Below are 17,407 nucleotides of genomic sequence, written 5' to 3' on the forward strand. Positions count from 1 at the left end.
ATAAGTAGATTGCGCGCCATAAAATGGTGTGTGATGTGTCCATAATGTTAATGGATAGTGTCATTATTGTATAAAAAAATTTGTAAACCCCACATCTCGTTGTTCTTGTCGGTGTGTGCAGAGCAGCACTGAGGTGGGCGGTATTAACTGAATAGGCCTTGACCAGGAGCCGATTTTTTTTCTGAACACCACACAACAAAATACGGTGAAATAAACCATTAGAATAAATAAAAATGAAACAGAAAACCGATTGAAACTTTTAAAAACACAAATTATCGAACAAAATGCTAGTTAAACTTTATAAAGATTTCCCAGTTGGCTAAAAATCCAATTACAAGTCAGAATGCTGTTGAGGGAAAACAGATGCACCTGTTCTTTTACGACTTATATTTTGATGACCAGAGTGACTGATTTAACTGTTTATCTGTTTGGATGAAGTAGCTATATCTGTAGATCTTTCTTGCTGCTCCGCTCAGCAGCTCAACCGTTGTGTGTGTGAATGGGCAGCGCTTGCGAGCAGCTGTTTCTCTCGCGCCCCCTGCAGAGTGAACCTGAACGGACAGTTGAAAGTTTACCTAAAACTCACCAGAAGCTGAAACTGACTCAACATGTCTCCAAACGTAAACGATTTTAACAGGTTTTAAAAACGTGTTTACTAAATTAATCACTGCATGTAACAACATCTATCAACTCATGATTGTTCTTGTAAAGTTTGTCTTTTAATGAGGAGTTGTCATTGTCTCTTTACAGAGATCTGTTTTTGTGAAATTACATGCGTGTATGCCCTCCTTCATGTTTAGAATTATCAAAGATGCCACTGAACAAGCCACACTCCTCTGATCCTTCTTTTTGTTCTGCGTACCTCTGTCCTTCGGTTGCCAACTGTTCAAATATACATTCATAAGATGATTTGTGTTCATTTTTAAACCTTTTTTTTCCAGGCTGCAGTACCTTGAGAAAGTTGTCCAAATAAAAATGCACCTAGTGACTATGTAATTTCAACCTGCTTTGCACTGTAAACCGGCCAGATTTGTTAGGAGAACTGTGAATCTGGCAACCCTGTGTGACTGAGAAAAAACCTGTGAGTGAAACACGCGGAAAAACAGTGTTTCTGGTTGCCGTAGCAACACTGCAGCTTAAAATCCCTGCTGTTAGTGCAGTTTCACTATAGGGAAACAGTAACTGTAACCTGTAGGCTGACTTCATGTTTTACTGTTTTAGCAGGAAGCTGTAAAACTTACAGTAAAACCTACAAAACAGGTTAAGAAAAAACATCATACCAAGAACTTCCAAACCATATCAAGAAAGTAGCTTACAAGTTTCTTGCTTGCTAGAGTCAGCTTACAGGTTTGGTGATGTGGGTTAAGTAAGGGAACTGCAGTCTCTATGTGTCACATTCTTCTTAAGCTCAGTGGAGTATTTAAAATGCCTCTGTCTAAGCCAGATAACAGTATGCTGTGATATTTGGATTTCATTATGCAGGAGTCATTTTTATAAGCCTTCACTGTAGTGTTGTATTCACTCTGTATAAACTTCAGATGGGGACAGTTAGGAGCATGCTTTGATCCAGTTAAGCAGTGCAGGTGTCTGTAGAGCACGCTGGACTTTATAGACAGAATTAATTTAATATGTCCGACCATAACTGTAAAATGGAACTGCGTTCATAAAAAAAAGATGTCTCCTCTGTGACAGAGCACAAACCTGAGTCTTCTAGGGTTTTCTGATTTTGTCATTTTATGTTTGATATCCTTTGCTTTTATGTGTTTTGCTGATCTTCACACTTTGTTTCTCTTTATGATGTCTGCTTTCCACTATGCCTGCTCAATTGTGATTAAAACCTATTTGCTCAAATGTGCAGCTTTTTCAGACTGATGTCCCAGCGTCAGGAGCCTAAGATGGCCCAATATTAACTTCTGTAGTAATACTTGATAGAGGATGCCTGGAGCCTCTCCTCTCAATTTGAAGCAATTGTACACATATGAAGAAGCACATGTATCTGTTAGATTTTGCTCTCGGTTTAGATCACTGCCTATAAATACTGCATGCTTACAAACAAACGTACCTTTTGAAGTGTTAGCTGAACGTCACACTGCTTTCCACTGGGAGAAAGGAGAAGGCATAGGAAGAACTTAACATGTTACCTACTATGCTCTTTATTCTAAGAAACAACTTTGGTTGCGGAATAGTACAGAAAAAGAAAATTAAAGATAAATAAATACGCTCATCGTCCGCAAAGTGTGATAAACGGGAAAACAAACTAGCAGGACTCCTCAAGCACTTTACTCCACTTTTTGTTGTGAAGGTTTGTAGAGTTTCTGAAGTCAGGGTGACGACGTGTTAGTTGGCAATTGAAATGCATTTATTGATTGTCAAGCTGTCTTGATTGCTGATATGTTTAGGCACAAGTATGTTTTTGTATGTTTATTTATAAATGAAAAGTGTTACTTCATTACTGTGAGTTAAAAGGAGGTTAACTGTGGCACTTAAAAAAGACGTATTGTAAGTGTCTGTGTGTCTGAATAACTTAATTTTTTATGAATTTGTGTGTTTGTAGGTAAAATGCATCTTTAGTCGCTCATATGGAGAGGTGGTTTGTCTAAGAACGCCAGGAGAAGAGGACCGCACAAAGTTCTTCAGTGACCTCATACTGGTGCAGGCAGCCAGGCCGCCACCCCGTCAGAGGAAAAAAGGTACGACAGGACATTGCAAACTAAGTTTGTACAGTATGAGTAGGAATCTCTAAGCACCTCACATTTCAGTTCAGTTTTGATTCAGGCTGCCAACATGAGATTATGAAACAATTTTTGATGCATCATGAAATTGTGCTTCTGTAGTCTACATTAGTTTTTTTTCACCGAGATTTATCATTAATAACTGGTGTTAATTTGCTTACACATTGCACACTAGTTATGTCTATAGACTTGTTTTACCATGTCAACTAAAATAAAAAGAGAGAAAGAAACAAAACTACTTTTTCTTTAATATTTTTGTTCTTTGTGTCACACAGCTCATATAGTGTTTATTTTTCATCAGAAATGTTGGGTACTGATGAAATATTTAATCATTAGAGAGCCCCCGCCTAGAACACTCAAGATGACTCACTTAAATTGATGTCCAAACATTAAGTAACACATGGGACATTTCAGTCACTTTTAATTCATATAAGTATAAACTTACCATTTTTATAGCAGAGTTTAATGTATGAACATCTTTATAAGAAGTCATTTTATCCAAATAATACTGCTACACTATTGCTTTTAAATGTTAAGTGCCAAGCTAATGCTGTTGTGCTTTTTTTTAAAGCTGTTGTGATTTTTTAATACTAGATATAGCTGTTCTAGTCAAAAGGTGAACATTTTGTTTTTAACAGACATACATGTAACACTTCATGTTTTAGTTTTATAATTAATCTTTAAATAAATTCTTAAATGTAAAGCCTAACTCTGAATATTACTGGATTAGCTTGTTAGCATGTTGGCAGTTTACCTAGGTAGTTGTTAAACAAACGTAAGATTATGTTATAATGGGTTCAGGCATTTTGTTATGCATATGCTATAAGTATGACCAATTTGTGACTGCAACACAGAGTCTGTATAATCTGATTAACTTTTTTTTTTATTCAAGGCCTAAACATTTCAAGAGAGTACAGTTCCAGTCAAAGTTTAAACATATCTGATTAAATGTGTTTTTATAATATACATTTTGATCTAAAGGCTTATGCCTTTCAAAACAAAAATAAATAAATGTTCTTTTTCTTTTTAAATGACCCCTAACAAGTTTTCATTCATAACTTCAGTGAAATCTAGAGATGGAAGATGTTGAACCACCACCATTATGTGTCCTAATTACTAAAATATGTGCCTCATTAAAAGCAAATTAGTTGATTAGAATATCTGCCCTTGTTAATGTGCCTGAGCCAACACAGTTGTGTTGTGATGAAGTAAGGTGGGTCTAATTAGCAATGTTTATTTACTGTTTGTTATGTTTTCTTCACTGTTAGCTTTAAGGTTTAGGTTTGAAAATTCTTATTACATGTAGGTAACAAAGAGGAGAAATATATGAACACATATCTGACAAGATATAAAAACACTGTCTTTTTTTACATTACTTAGATTTTAGAGCAGTTCAAAACAATGAATTGAGAAATTTTTGCTTAGAGCAACTGTAAGTGCGATCATACAAAGAACCTTTCACACTTATGCACAAAGAGGCTGCATTTCCTACAGTTAGTAGGTTTTGTGAGAAGATCATATGAACAACTTGGGTTACAAATGAGTGAATGGTCTCCATTGTATATGCAGTTTGAGTTTCACTGTACTGTATGTAGTCTTTTAGTACATCCCAGCACGTGCCCCATCAGCATTCTAAGGGAGCTCCCTGTTCTCCCTGCTCTGTCAGTGTTGGGTCTGTGTGCAGTTGGGATGACTGTGGGATTCGATTTACTGCCAGACTGACCAATGTTTAAAAGGATTTCACACACCACACACTGTCCCTCCAGCTGCTAAGCAGGCCCTGAGAGAGGGAATGGAGCTGGTAATGACCGTGAAGGTTTTGTGTGTTTGTGTATGTGTGAGGGAGCGACGGACGGTTGATGATGGGGATATGCTGGGGTATGATCGGGTAGAAGAAAGATGGGTACAGTTCTCAGCCCAGTTGTTCTATTTGTAGAGGAACAGTATGGCTGCAGTAGTCATTTTTGGTCATTTTGTTCAAGTGCTTGGTGTGATTTATAGCATCTAAATGTTTGAAACTCCAACTATAGAGAGAGTAACTTTTTTTGTGGTTGCACAACTTTCAAGAAAATTGGCCAAATTGGTTAATGCCACAAAAATGATGAAACAGGTTTGCACCTGTCTCTTTATTTATATTTATTGTTATTAGTCTGTTCTTCACACTACGGCCTGACTGATATATTGTCATTAGTGAAAACCTTTCTGTGGTTTTCATACACCTTACTGACTGTGGTGTTACCAGGATTTGAACTCAGTCTACCAACGATATGGCGATATGTTTATTGTTCAGCAATTATGACATTTATTCTACACATTTTCTAAGCTGCTTATCCCTCTTGGGGGATAAGCAGCGGTCAATGGGCAGAAGGCAGGAAACACCACGTACAGGTCGCCAGTATATCGCAGGGCGCATAGCACACAGCCCTGCTTTATTTTTTTACATCTCTATTTTAAAAATTCTTTCCATGCAATCCATTACTATGTTTGCGGGTTCTCTCTCAGTAGGGGGCAGGATGGCATAGAAGGGCTTTCAAATGGTAATGCAGGCATGAAGACCCATTGATGCAAGACAGGGGGTCTTCCTAGGAGTTGCTTGGGGGTCTCGCCAAATATAACAGCTGCCCTACTTCCATCAGCTGCAGTACAGCTGAGGTTAGAGAGACGAACTTGTTCAAACACTCGCCATTAGTCATAATCACACTCACTGTTAGTATAGCTGCTTTTTGGCTCTTGCCTCTGCAGAGCAAATTGCTGATGCTGAGGCACAGGAGCAGGCTTCTGAACAGACACTCTGCCTAGACCGTACTGCTGGCTGCTCCCTCTGGCTGTGTGAAAGTGCCTAGAAATTTGGCGTCAGCAGATTCTTTCCTTCACATTTATTAGTTCATTTATTTGGGTTGATGTTTTTACTCTTTGACCTGGTACACTTTAAATTGGCCTCTGGTTCAGTTGTCTTAAATTCTCATTGATATCTGAGTGTAAGGAAATCTGACTTTGGAGTTGAACAGCATGATTCAAGCTTGTATAGTACTCATGAAATGCTTGACAGCACTTGGGTCTAACCACCATTACATTGTTTACTGCTCCTAAGGTGGTCCTTTTTCCCCACTTGACTAGCAGTTGTTAGCAAAACTGTTCCTCATGCTGAGAAATAGTTGGCTATCCTCTGGCAGCATAGATTAATAGAGGAATTTAAATTTGTACCTTTTTAAGGTTTGCAATTGGTTGCATCAGCAAATGCGATTTAAATCAAATGTATAAGCTTACTCCACTCCCAAAGGGTAGTTTGGATTTTGGTACTGCTGCAAATTCAAGAAGTACCATCAAGGCAGATTTGCAATTTCGGAGAGACATGCACTGTATGGAGTGAGATGTGTGTCTAACAGAAAATATTTGCAATACTAATAACATGAGGAAAGTGGAAGAACGTGCTGTATATATACATGTATATGTTTTTTTCCAGTGTGTGATTATGAGGTGCTGCCTCTGGCGGACGATCCTGGCCCTCGTCAACTCTCTCCAGAAGAACAGAGGCGACTTGAGGAGCAGGAAGAGAACACCCTGCGAGAACTCCGCCTCTTTCTCAGGGATGTCACCAAGCGGCTGGCCACAGACAAGCGCTTCCAGATTTTCAGCAAGCCTGTGGACATTGAGGAGGTGGGCTAGTTGAGCTGCTGCTGGGCTTCTCTCTGTACAAACCACCGCTGAGCCATTAGTGCCTGAGGCTCTCATCGTTCTGGACATATGAAATATGTGCAAGCCACAGGCCAAATAAGTTGTGTGATTGTCATTATTTTATTACAGGCTGGTAACTTACTTGCCTTAAGCAGTACATTTGAGAACATCTAAAAGCACTAGTTTGTAATATTAATTTATCTGTACAGCATTCATAAAGATACAGTAATACGCTGATACAAAATATGCATGTCAGCTTTTTTCCTATAATCATTGTTTTTTTTGAACATTCTGAACATTTGACTTTTTCAGGTATCAGATTATCTTGAGGTCATCAGAGAGCCTATGGACTTGTCCACTATCATGACGAAGATTGACACTCACCAGTACACAACTGCCAAGGATTTTTTAATGGACGTTGACCTCATCTGCAGTAATGCATTGGAGTACAATCCAGACAAGGATCCAGGAGGTAAGGGGAAAAAATGATCTTGGATTATTAGCAATTTTGATGAAAAAGAAAATCATTAAATTGTCACAAAGTTCTTGCTATCAATTATGTATTTAAATGTGAACGTGTCAGAGTTGAAGATGCATTAACCTCTAGCAGTTAAATAACTACAACACTTTCCCACCCATCACCAGAAAGAACTGTTGGTGTTTAGCATCAGCTAATTTACTTCAGGGTGGTTGTGCTTGCTTTTAGGAATCTGGCTAAAAGATAAAAGCATCAACAGAGGGCTGCAATGCTGCTCTTTCCCCAACAAAGTATTGATGCATTCTTCTAGGTAAATTATGATGACATACCATTACATTTCACTTATTTAGAGAGACTTTTTGTCTTATCACATTATCAAAGTACTCTCCAAATACTTATCTGGCCAGAACAAGCATCAAATGTGTCTCCTTTGTACAAGACTATAAAAACTTGCCATTTGGTTCATGGCAATTTGCTGCTCAAGAATTGTCAAGAGTGTCTTTGTTGTTCTGTTTTTCCTTGTAATGAGCAGTAATGAGGCAAATATCGCCTCTATAGCAGTGGAACAGAAAGTTTGAACAAGAAGCCAATTTCAGCCTCGTCTAGTTAATTTTGTTACTTGCATGGCAGTTTGATGCAGTTGACTAGTATTAGATAAAACTCTAAGAAGATGGTTCATAGCATTATTTTACCAGGCTCTCTGAGATCAAGTTGATGAACTCAGCCAGTTTGTTAACTCTTTATATGTAATGCTTTTACATACCTCTCCAGGAGGAACATTGCTAATTCTCTGTCCCCTTCTCATGTAAATTCCATCTTTAAACAGTGTTGATTTTTTTGTTTTAGTTTGTTTCTTGTTGTTTTCTGGCAGCACAGCATGTTTTTTTTTTCTCCCACAGTCCTAAACCAGCTGGTGCACTGCAATTTCTTAACCAGATTCTGCCATGTTTTTCTAGCTGAACAGACAGAGGTGTGAGGGTGGAGTATTGTTACGCTGGGGAGGGTGTTATTAAATGACTGTTAGGAGGTCAGTGTAAACACGGACAAGTGTTCTGCTCCACCCTGCAATTTTCCAAAAAGGATTTCTCAGGCACATAATATACTTATGCTGATGCTGTCTAAACTAAAACACTTTTTTGGTCATGTTCTACATATTATTCAAGTTATTGAAATAGTAAAAAATTAGCTTGATTTTTTGGTGAACTTTTTGGATGATTTTGCCTGGTGTTTATTGTTGCAATCAACATTAGATGCTGCATTTAGAGACAAGCTCAGAATAGGCCTGTGTGATTTAATTGGATGTCAGTGCTGTTTGACAGGTAACCCAATGGCGGTGATGTAGAGGTAATAATCGCTGTGTTGAGAAAAAGAACTGATAGAGAACAAGAGAGGACTAATTCCATTTTAAATAGTATATTATATGTATTAAATAATATGTAATATTTTACTATTGTTTACTTTTAAAACAATGGATTGTTACAGAACATTTATAAGCTGTTTTTGCCATGGCAGAGCAAATTTCCCAAATATTGCTGCAAATATTGAGAAAATCAATTCAAAATCAAAAATTGCTTCAAAATCAAGCATTTTTGCCCAGAACAGTCACAAAAACATCATGAGATCCTGTTGTGATTGTTGTTGGAAATATATAATTCAGTTTCTTTCTAAATGTCTGCAAGAGGCCAGTAGCCCTTTTCAGAATGACAAAACTGTAGGCATCTGCATTTTTCTTCTTTCGTTGGTCATATAGATCATATCCACACACACAGTAATAGTGATGCACATTATGAAGAAGGCAGTTTTACATTTCAGAAATTCATATATTCAAATTGAAAATCGGTGAAGCTATCAAGGCCTATGAGATTGGCTAAATAATTTGTCGATTAAATGTGTTAAAAAATCCAGGTGCTGTATTTTGAAGGTTTTTTAGTTTTGAAGCTCTATGAATATAACTCACTATACAACAAAATTAATTAATTTTTTCAGGTCTTCAGAGTCAAGCCACTTACTAAGTTTCCCATCATTGCAAATGTAGAATGTTTATTCATTGTCGTTTTCTCAGCTTCACCTCACTGCCTTCTGCTAGCATTCCACTGCAAGAGGATGCTTTTCATGCACCAGTTCATATCACACCAGTTAACAAGTGATCCATTATTAAAACCCAACCCATGAATGTGTTATGAAAAATATACATACAGTGTCCATATGCCCCACCTCTCAATAATTTACATAACTTGGAAGCCAGTGACTGCCCTCTTAAGAATGTCAGTTAGTGATTAAAAAAACATCATTGTATGTGAACAATAAAGTGTAGCTTTAAGGTCTTGAATTATGGTCAAATAAACAGTTCACTTTTAAACATTAAATATTTCTGTTGTTGCTTAATTGTCTCAGTCTCCAGAAGTAATTGCCGGCATATTGAATGATGTTGGTTAAATGCAGACTGAGATCATGAATAAATCATGTTTCCCCTTTTAGTGGGACAGTGTGGGTCATTTGTTTAAATGCAGTATCCACAAAGGAGCAATGAAAGGGACAGTGCAAAATGCAAATAGCCACTTTAATGAGGGAACCAAAGCAGCTTTGGGTGCATTTGGACCAAGGGAATATGGAACCCAGGCCCCATCATAATTCCATTTGTTGGCATTACTTTCCCACTTAACCATGAATATTACACTTAAAGGCTTAAAGTGTCCTTCTCTTGCATGTCCTGACAAAAAACTAACTGGTATATTTTTTTGGTGGGGTTTTAGATTGCTTGTATTCAGTAGACTCAGTTGTGCCTCAGGACCAAAGAAAAAATATTTTAGGACCAGAGTACACAAATTGAGGAATAATCCTGTAACCATTATCTGTGAACAGGGATTAGGAATGAGGTTAATGCCTTGTTCCCTTGTTCCTAATATTTGTGTGTGTGTGTGTGTGTGTGTGTCTCTCTCTCTCTCTCTTCCTCTATATATTTATATATATATATATATATATATACACATATATATATATATATATATATATACATACACGCATATATATATACATATATATATGGACTTTTCACACTTTGAATTGTTTCTTCACAGATAAGATTATTCGGCACAGAGCTTGCAGTCTAAAGGACACGGCCCATGCAATGATTGCCTCTGAGCTGGACCCCGAGTTTGACCGCATGTGTGAAGAGATCAAAGAGTCCCGCAGGAAAAGAGGTGAGAGGACAAAAATGGAATGGCCACACTTCATTGGTTATTTTTTTCCCAGGACAAAAACTAGGCCAGTAATTATAACCGTTACTGCAAACATTGGCCAGCGGGGAATAAAGCTGAACTGGTCAGAGCATTGGCCTTAGGTAGCTGTCCGCCTGTTCTCTGTAGCTTGTTCATCACAAGGTGAGAAATCATTTTGAAAAGAAATGTTTAAAGAGGAGAACTCCTTGAAGGCCAAATACAATGATAGATTGTTGTGACATTCCATGTGATTATGTAATCACTAACAATTGATTCTATTGACTAATTCTCAGTCAGCTGTTGCAAAGCAAAAAACATCTCATCTAGTCTACTCTACTTGTTCTTTTCATTTGCTCTGTGCAGAGCTGAATGGATTTTACAGGCCATGGTGTGAACTGCCTAAGAGAATCGCTGGTGAATATTTTATGTGGCACAGTGGAGATGTTAAAGGTTTCAGTTTTATAGAGTGAAGGTTGAAGGTTCTGCATGTGGCTGCATAAGGAAACCTTGGTTGATTTTTTTTTTCAGTCTATTACTTCCATACTGTTTTAAATTAAGCAGAACCCAATATCTCTCCCTCTGTATCAGGAATAATCATTGAGGCTGGAAGGACTGGTAGAAAGACTGACTCACTTACTTGCTATCCTTCTCCTTGCCTCACTCCAGTACTTTCTCACTTTTCAGTTAACTTTCATAGATACAGTACATAAACTTTTGTGTGGTCAGATCCCTCCTGACCTCAGCCTGTCAGTATCTCTGTGGTAAGTGCTACTTCTATATGAACTCCCCCAGGAATTCAGACCCCGCTTCAGCAGGCACCTGCTCCAGCCGCTGTGGCAGGCAAGAGGCCTGCAGGGGAAGAGGCCACTGGGAGCACCTCTCAGGTCGATGGAGTGGAGAAGCATTGCAGCAGTAAGCACACACAGCATACACCCCCAACTAATACAAAGTTCAGATATCACAGCAGCTCTAGGTGACTGCTCATGTGTTCAGGTTTTCACTTGAATTTTACAAGGAATGCTTGTGTGTATGTATCTGAGAGTTATATGCTTGGAAATAGTTATATGTTTTGAAGAGTAGTTGATTTAGTTTTAGCAAGAACAAAACTTCTCCCTGACATCATCTGCCTTCAGAAGTTTTAGTATCTTACTAGAATGGAAAAGTTTTATTAGTGAGCCTTTAGGACATTTTTTTGCAAGCAGTGAAATGATAGTGATAGTGATAATGGCCAATGACAAAAATAGCCCATGTATCTAAAGTTGAGACTATATGTTGTGAAATGCAAATAAAAACAGACAGCAGTGATTTGTAAATCCACTTTGACTTATATTTAATTATTTTTATTTGTTTATTTTTGTAAAGATCTACTCATTCAGAAATTGAAACCTGTAACACGTTGCAGAAAATTTGGGACAAGGCCAATTAAAGGTTGACAGTGTTCGAAAAACATCTTAAACAGCTGATGCAGTCATATTTGGTCATAAAATTAGCTCCATGAAAGGCCTAATCCATTATGAGCAAGGATGGGTTGAAGTTTGTGACTAAATAAAGGAATTGCGTTCTCCAGGCCAAAGAAAAAAGGGACCATCCAGATTGTTGCCAGCATAAAGTACACAGGGTGCATGGCATGGATAACTTGTATTTCTTCAAAGGAGCATCATATGCTGCCTTCTGCAGTATCCTTTTCCACGAATGTCAATGCTTATTTCGACATAACAGTGCCAAGCCACATTCTGCATAACCTGAGAGTACAGGTGCTGGACTGACCTGCCTGCAGTCCAGACCTGTCTCCCATTAAAATTTGCAGCACGTTATGAAGCACAAAATAGGACAACGAAAGCCCCATATGGTCACACAGATGATGACTTGTATGTGGAAGAATGGCAAAAATTCCACTTTTAAAACTGAATCAATTGGTGTCTTCAGTCCTCAAACAGTTATTAAACGTCGTTGAATAGATGAGTGATGTAACAGTGGTAAACATGTTCTTTGTCAACTTTTTTTGGACCATGTTGCAGGCATCTAACTTGGAATGAGAGTAAGATGCAAAACATTGTGTTTTTGCTTCCAGTTTTTGTTTTTTAATTTAGTAGAGTTCCAACAGAATTTACTTATCACTGCTTTCTGTTTTTATTAGCATTCCAAATACTGTCCCAACATTTTTGGAATTGTATTAAAAATTTCTTTGGAGCAATGCCATGGATGAACCTTTCAATGGCTGTCTCGTTAGCCCTCTAAGGTCAACTCAAAATGATTATTTCTGACATTTAATCTACTATTCTTCATGAATAATGTTTTCTAAACACTTTTGTTGCATGTATTTGTTATGTAAACGACATGATATAAGAGATTTGGATTTGTGTTTAGTTTGTGCCATAAACCTTTTTGAACAAGAAAACGTGTGAATAACAATATCCTTCACATCAGTATCATTTTATTGTTACACTGATTAGACGTTTGAAGAACACTTCACATAATATAAAGATTCCATGCTTTTTTTGGCTACAACCATACATCATACAGCATGCACTTATCTGCCAGCGCAATGATTGCCTTCATTGCAAGACCACTCTCTTGAGAATTTGTCATTTTTTTTTACCTCTCCAGTAAGCTAGCCCTCTTCATCAATATGGTTTCACTCAGGAGGTCAGCTTCCAGCCCAGGTGCAAAAAAGGAGCCCCCAACAGTGCAGAGCCATGTCCCTAACAGTGCAGAGCTACACACCAAGACTTCCACGTTACACTTACTCATAGCCCCCCCTCCACAGAGCTGTGGGAGGGAGGTTTTAGGGAGAGTGGGATAATGACACTACAGCAATCAGGGGGTAAGAAGGAAGATTAGTGTTTTCTCTTGATCTGGTTTGGGAAATCAGCATAGAGCCAGGATATTAATTTTGCTGGGTAGAATACATCTGTGTAGTACTTGGTTTTAGCTCATCCATGGAATGATTTTATTCCTCAAAAGACTTTTGTTGGTTCTGTGCAGACTCCTCACACTGCCAGGGCTGATTGAGCTGTAAGGCTGTTCAAAGCTGCTTTGCATTGCCAGTCTATGCTATCTAAGCCAGTACAAAAGTCTCTCAGTTCTCAGCCAATATGGGCTCATTAGATTAAGCAGATTTCAGATGGAGACAATTGTGTAGGGTTAGATGTGCTTCAGGAGAGCTCAATTAAGGAAAACTCTAAGGCCTCAGGAAAACTTGAAGTGTAATGTTGCTATATCTCAGTGACTTTTCTATAGTTTTGACAATTTCTATAAGACTGGGGCAACCCTCATCTGTTTATTTCATACGCCTTATTTTATATTTTTGTATGATGTACTATGTTATATCTTCTCTGTACATGGAAAAACTATATCCTGAGGTATGATATTCATTTCAGTGTATTACTTATCCAAACTCCGTAGTGAATTGTTGTCATTTACATTGCTAAGTTAGAATGCTTTTAATGTTTTTATAGTGCTTTTGTTAGAAAATAAATCAGTAATAATGAAATTTTAAACATGTCCCTGCAGTAACATTGTACCTAGATTATGTGTAAAATCTGCACTTTTAGCTATTAGGCCTGTTTCACACATACTACCTCTGCATGGCATGAGCAATGCCGCAACGTGACTGCTGCAGCTTGCACACATTGGCCATTCACTCATACAGCGCTTGCACTGTGGAACAGTACCATGGTCAAGTTCTACAGACATCCTTTTTCCAAATGGATAAATAAGTCAAATAATTAACTTTTCTCAATAAAAATATAATTCATAAAAGACCTTGATATATTTGTTTAACCTCAGCAGCTTTCTGACTTGTGATTGGGCAACTGTTTCTAGCCTGGGAGACCTTCTGTAAAACATATATGCAGCACAAAATGTTTAGCTTGTATTTTAATAATTTGAATCATAGAATTGGCTTTTATTTAGGTTTTTAGTTTTCATTTTCAGTGTTTTGAATAGTTTATTTTGCTAAAAAATTCTCAATACTTTTTCAATGCCACGCAGAGTTAATAAGTCTGGAACAGGTCTTATAACCCATGCAGTTTACCTCAAATCTCAAAACTTTATGTTGCCATATTGTCACTGTATGAGTAGACAGTTAGAAACCCATACATATTTGTTAATTGTTGCTCAGGACATTGAGAGATGGGAGGGTGCCTGTTAGCTGTAATGAATACTGTGACGTGTTTGCTGTTGCATGTTGTAGTAGAAAGTCATCATTCAAAAGAAAGAGGCGAAAGAATGAGATCCATGTCAATGATATCACACAATATATATCAGACAATATAAAATATGTCTGCAGATCTTGCATGTATGTGATCTTAAAACGATATGTTCTGGAAATACACAACAGAAATCTGTAGACGAATGTGATCAGTGACCTAGCAGCATTATTGCTGTGCATGTAGTATGACATTTGATAACCATTTTGGGCCCCACCAACGTATATAGTGGGTTAAGCCGTGCGAGTGATTGGCAGCATTTGGCAATGCAGAGATGTCTACTGCTTCAGCCTGGTGAATTGGTTTGTTTTTCAGTGAATATCAGTACTGAAGCCCAGACTCGAGGTAGAAAAATCAAGTCATAAGGAAAAGTTTGTGCAGTGCTGCTCTCACACTGACAGGTGTAGCATCTCCAATATCTGACTGTAAAACACATGAAAAGTTCAAGTTCAAGAGGCTTTATTGTCATTTCAGCTATATACAAGTACACAGAAATGAAACAAAATTCTTCCAGGACCATGGTGCAACACAGGAACACAAGTGCAATACAATACAGTATACACAGTGCAGACAATATAGTGCAATAAATACGAAAAAAAAGTCCTTACAATAAATACAAAACAAAACACAGACAGTGCACGGTACTGAAGAATATGTGGAGATGTGCAAAGGAGGATGTAACATACTATGACATATTAGCAGAAAGCACTGCTAGTGGCTCATTATCTTGTTGAATAACGTGGTACCTAACATTGTTCTACACTGCAAAGCAGTGCATTTGTTTAATTTTGATTTAAGTATGCTCAGAACCCACTGGACCCTCTTGTGACCCCATTCAGGATCCCAGGTCTGAAACTGTCACTGCTGTCATTTGCTCCATGTATTTCTAGTAGTTCATTATGTACATGCCTTTGGATTTTGCTGACTGATTGGTGTACATAATGAATATTTTCCCTGCAGTCTTGCAAATATTAGAACTGAATGCAAACAGTGACAGCTGCATGCAGTAAACTTTTATGTGCCAGGCACAGAGTCTTATATCACTGTTGTATCATTAACTGTGTCTTTCACAAGGTATATCTCTCTCTTTCTCACTGTCTTGCTCTCTGTCTTATCAGTCTCGAGGCAAAGACTGTCTGCTTATTTTCTTATTTTCTTTCATTTCTTTTGCTTGTGAAGTACTTTTAGTAACAAAACATTTCAGGTTATGTTATAGTTGTTATAGATTTTTTACATCTTATTTTATGACCCCTGTCACCATGCAGAGCACCATGCACCATGCATTTAAAGACAGCAGTGTGATTTTTGTATTTTTTTCTGACTAAACGTAAAGGGATGACATTTTGCCTCATATATAAGGGAACCGCTGGCGTATCGTATTTAACAAATAGAATTTCTCCATGTTTACTGGCAACATGTGAAAATGAAAAGCTTTTAAGTTGCTGGCTAGCCGTTTTGTCATTTTGGCCCTCAGCCCATGACAAATAATGCATTTTGGCCCTCCAAAACAAAAAGTTTGGCCATCTGTGCTCCCCTGCACTTTGGGAGCCCCTGCTAGATTTGGCCTCTTCAAGACAGGAAAAAACATTTTCAGTCAGTAATACCTTAACAATGCAAGGATTCTCAGAAAGAGTTGTTGGCCCATTTGTTATGTACTGTTTAAATATATGAAAATGTTTTTATTCGTTGTATTTTGTCGAGAGGAAGTCTTAATTAATCCTAATTAATTTCCTAGACTCTTGGACAGAGTAACACACTGTGTCCCATTGTGTAGGTTTAACCCTGAATTCGTGTTATAAATGATGTTCTTCTTCAGCTTTTATTGTGGAGACAGTGGGTGGAATGGAAGCAGGTACCTTCGGGAGTAAATATTTCTGTCATAACCTGCATTCAAGTTGAGAACTTAAGTGTGTGCTAGGTACAGTTGATTTTCCTGCAGCATGTGAAAATAGAGTGAACCGTTGTTTTCTGCTGTTCCTTTGACCACCACAAGATGGCGTATGTCCCTCTGGAGACTCTGATTTAGTGAGCCCTATGCTGAGACTGTAAACTGTTGCAGTCTATGGCTTCCCTGGAAAAAGAATAGTTGCATCCATGAGAGATGAGAGGGAACCTATTAGCTGTAATAAATACTCTGGAATGAGATGAAGGGACTTCAGTCTGAGTCTCTGTAATATTTCTTTCGGGAATAAAGGTCATAATGTAATGACCACACTGTAAAAAACTGATTTGTTTGAAATCTGTGTGAATATCTGATGACACCTCAGTGAGGTGGCAGACTGGGCCGTAGATTCATTCTGCCCTCTGCTGGAAGGTAGCGTTGTCAAAGTTTGTTGTGTGTTATGAAGAAAATATGTTTATTGAATATCCCTTACATTCTGTATTTGCATATTGGGTTCTTTCAAGGTTGAAGGTGATATTATACTGTGAAGTATATTGGATTTCTTTCAGTCTTAAAACATGGTCTAGATGTGTTAATAGCTACAAAGTTTAACTTAAAAGGATGCATGATGACATCACAGTCCCATCAGTATCTGCAGATATTTGCTTAAAAAATATTAGCATCGGACAGATGTTTAACTTAAACTGATATTTGACGTCGTATTGTACTCTGGAAGTGTAGAACATTTAGGCGACTCTGGGCTACTGTGCTGAAATGTTTGCATTTTATTTGTTTTTCTACGTTTACAGCAAATATTATTTTTTTCTGTAATGCTAATCCAGCTGGGTCTAGTTCAGATCCCTACAAACCTTTTATGTGTTGGCTTTTGTGTCAGCATCGGCACATATGTACATGAATAATATGGAATATAGGCGTCTGCCCATACTTCCCATATTGCTGCATTCCTAACTGCAAGTTTTGAGTCTTATTATTGTGCAACTAGCTGGGCTTTCCCAAGATCAGGGATAAGTAAAACACTGACAGAGTCTTCTCGGTACTTGTGTTTAGTTAACTGTAAGGATAAAGTCTAAACCTCTGACCAACATTATTGTGACTGTGAAATACAGGAAATCTTGTGAGGCTCTTTTTCTGGTTTGGTGTGTAGATACTTGATTTGTAAGCATGGATAGCATTGCTCTGTTTCTAGCTCG

The 17,407-nt window shown here is 37.8% G+C and overlaps 1 protein-coding gene across 3 annotated transcripts in view; it reads left to right on the plus strand.

Annotated features, from left to right (window-relative positions):
* Positions 1-17,407, plus strand: part of atad2b (ATPase family AAA domain containing 2B) — an 80,485-nt gene that overhangs the window by 27,143 nt on the left and 35,935 nt on the right. For all 3 annotated transcript variants that reach the window (XM_036581749.1, XM_036581750.1, XM_036581751.1), the window contains exons 20-24: positions 2,555-2,690; positions 6,196-6,389; positions 6,720-6,879; positions 9,963-10,085; positions 10,896-11,015. In XM_036581749.1, coding sequence (XP_036437642.1) covers positions 2,555-2,690; positions 6,196-6,389; positions 6,720-6,879; positions 9,963-10,085; positions 10,896-11,015 — 733 coding nt within the window. The remainder of the gene's footprint in view (positions 1-2,554; positions 2,691-6,195; positions 6,390-6,719; positions 6,880-9,962; positions 10,086-10,895; positions 11,016-17,407) is intronic.

This window comes from Colossoma macropomum, unplaced genomic scaffold (assembly GCF_904425465.1).
Source record: "Colossoma macropomum unplaced genomic scaffold, Colossoma_macropomum, whole genome shotgun sequence".
In the NCBI taxonomy this organism is placed as follows: Eukaryota; Metazoa; Chordata; class Actinopteri; order Characiformes; family Serrasalmidae; genus Colossoma; species Colossoma macropomum.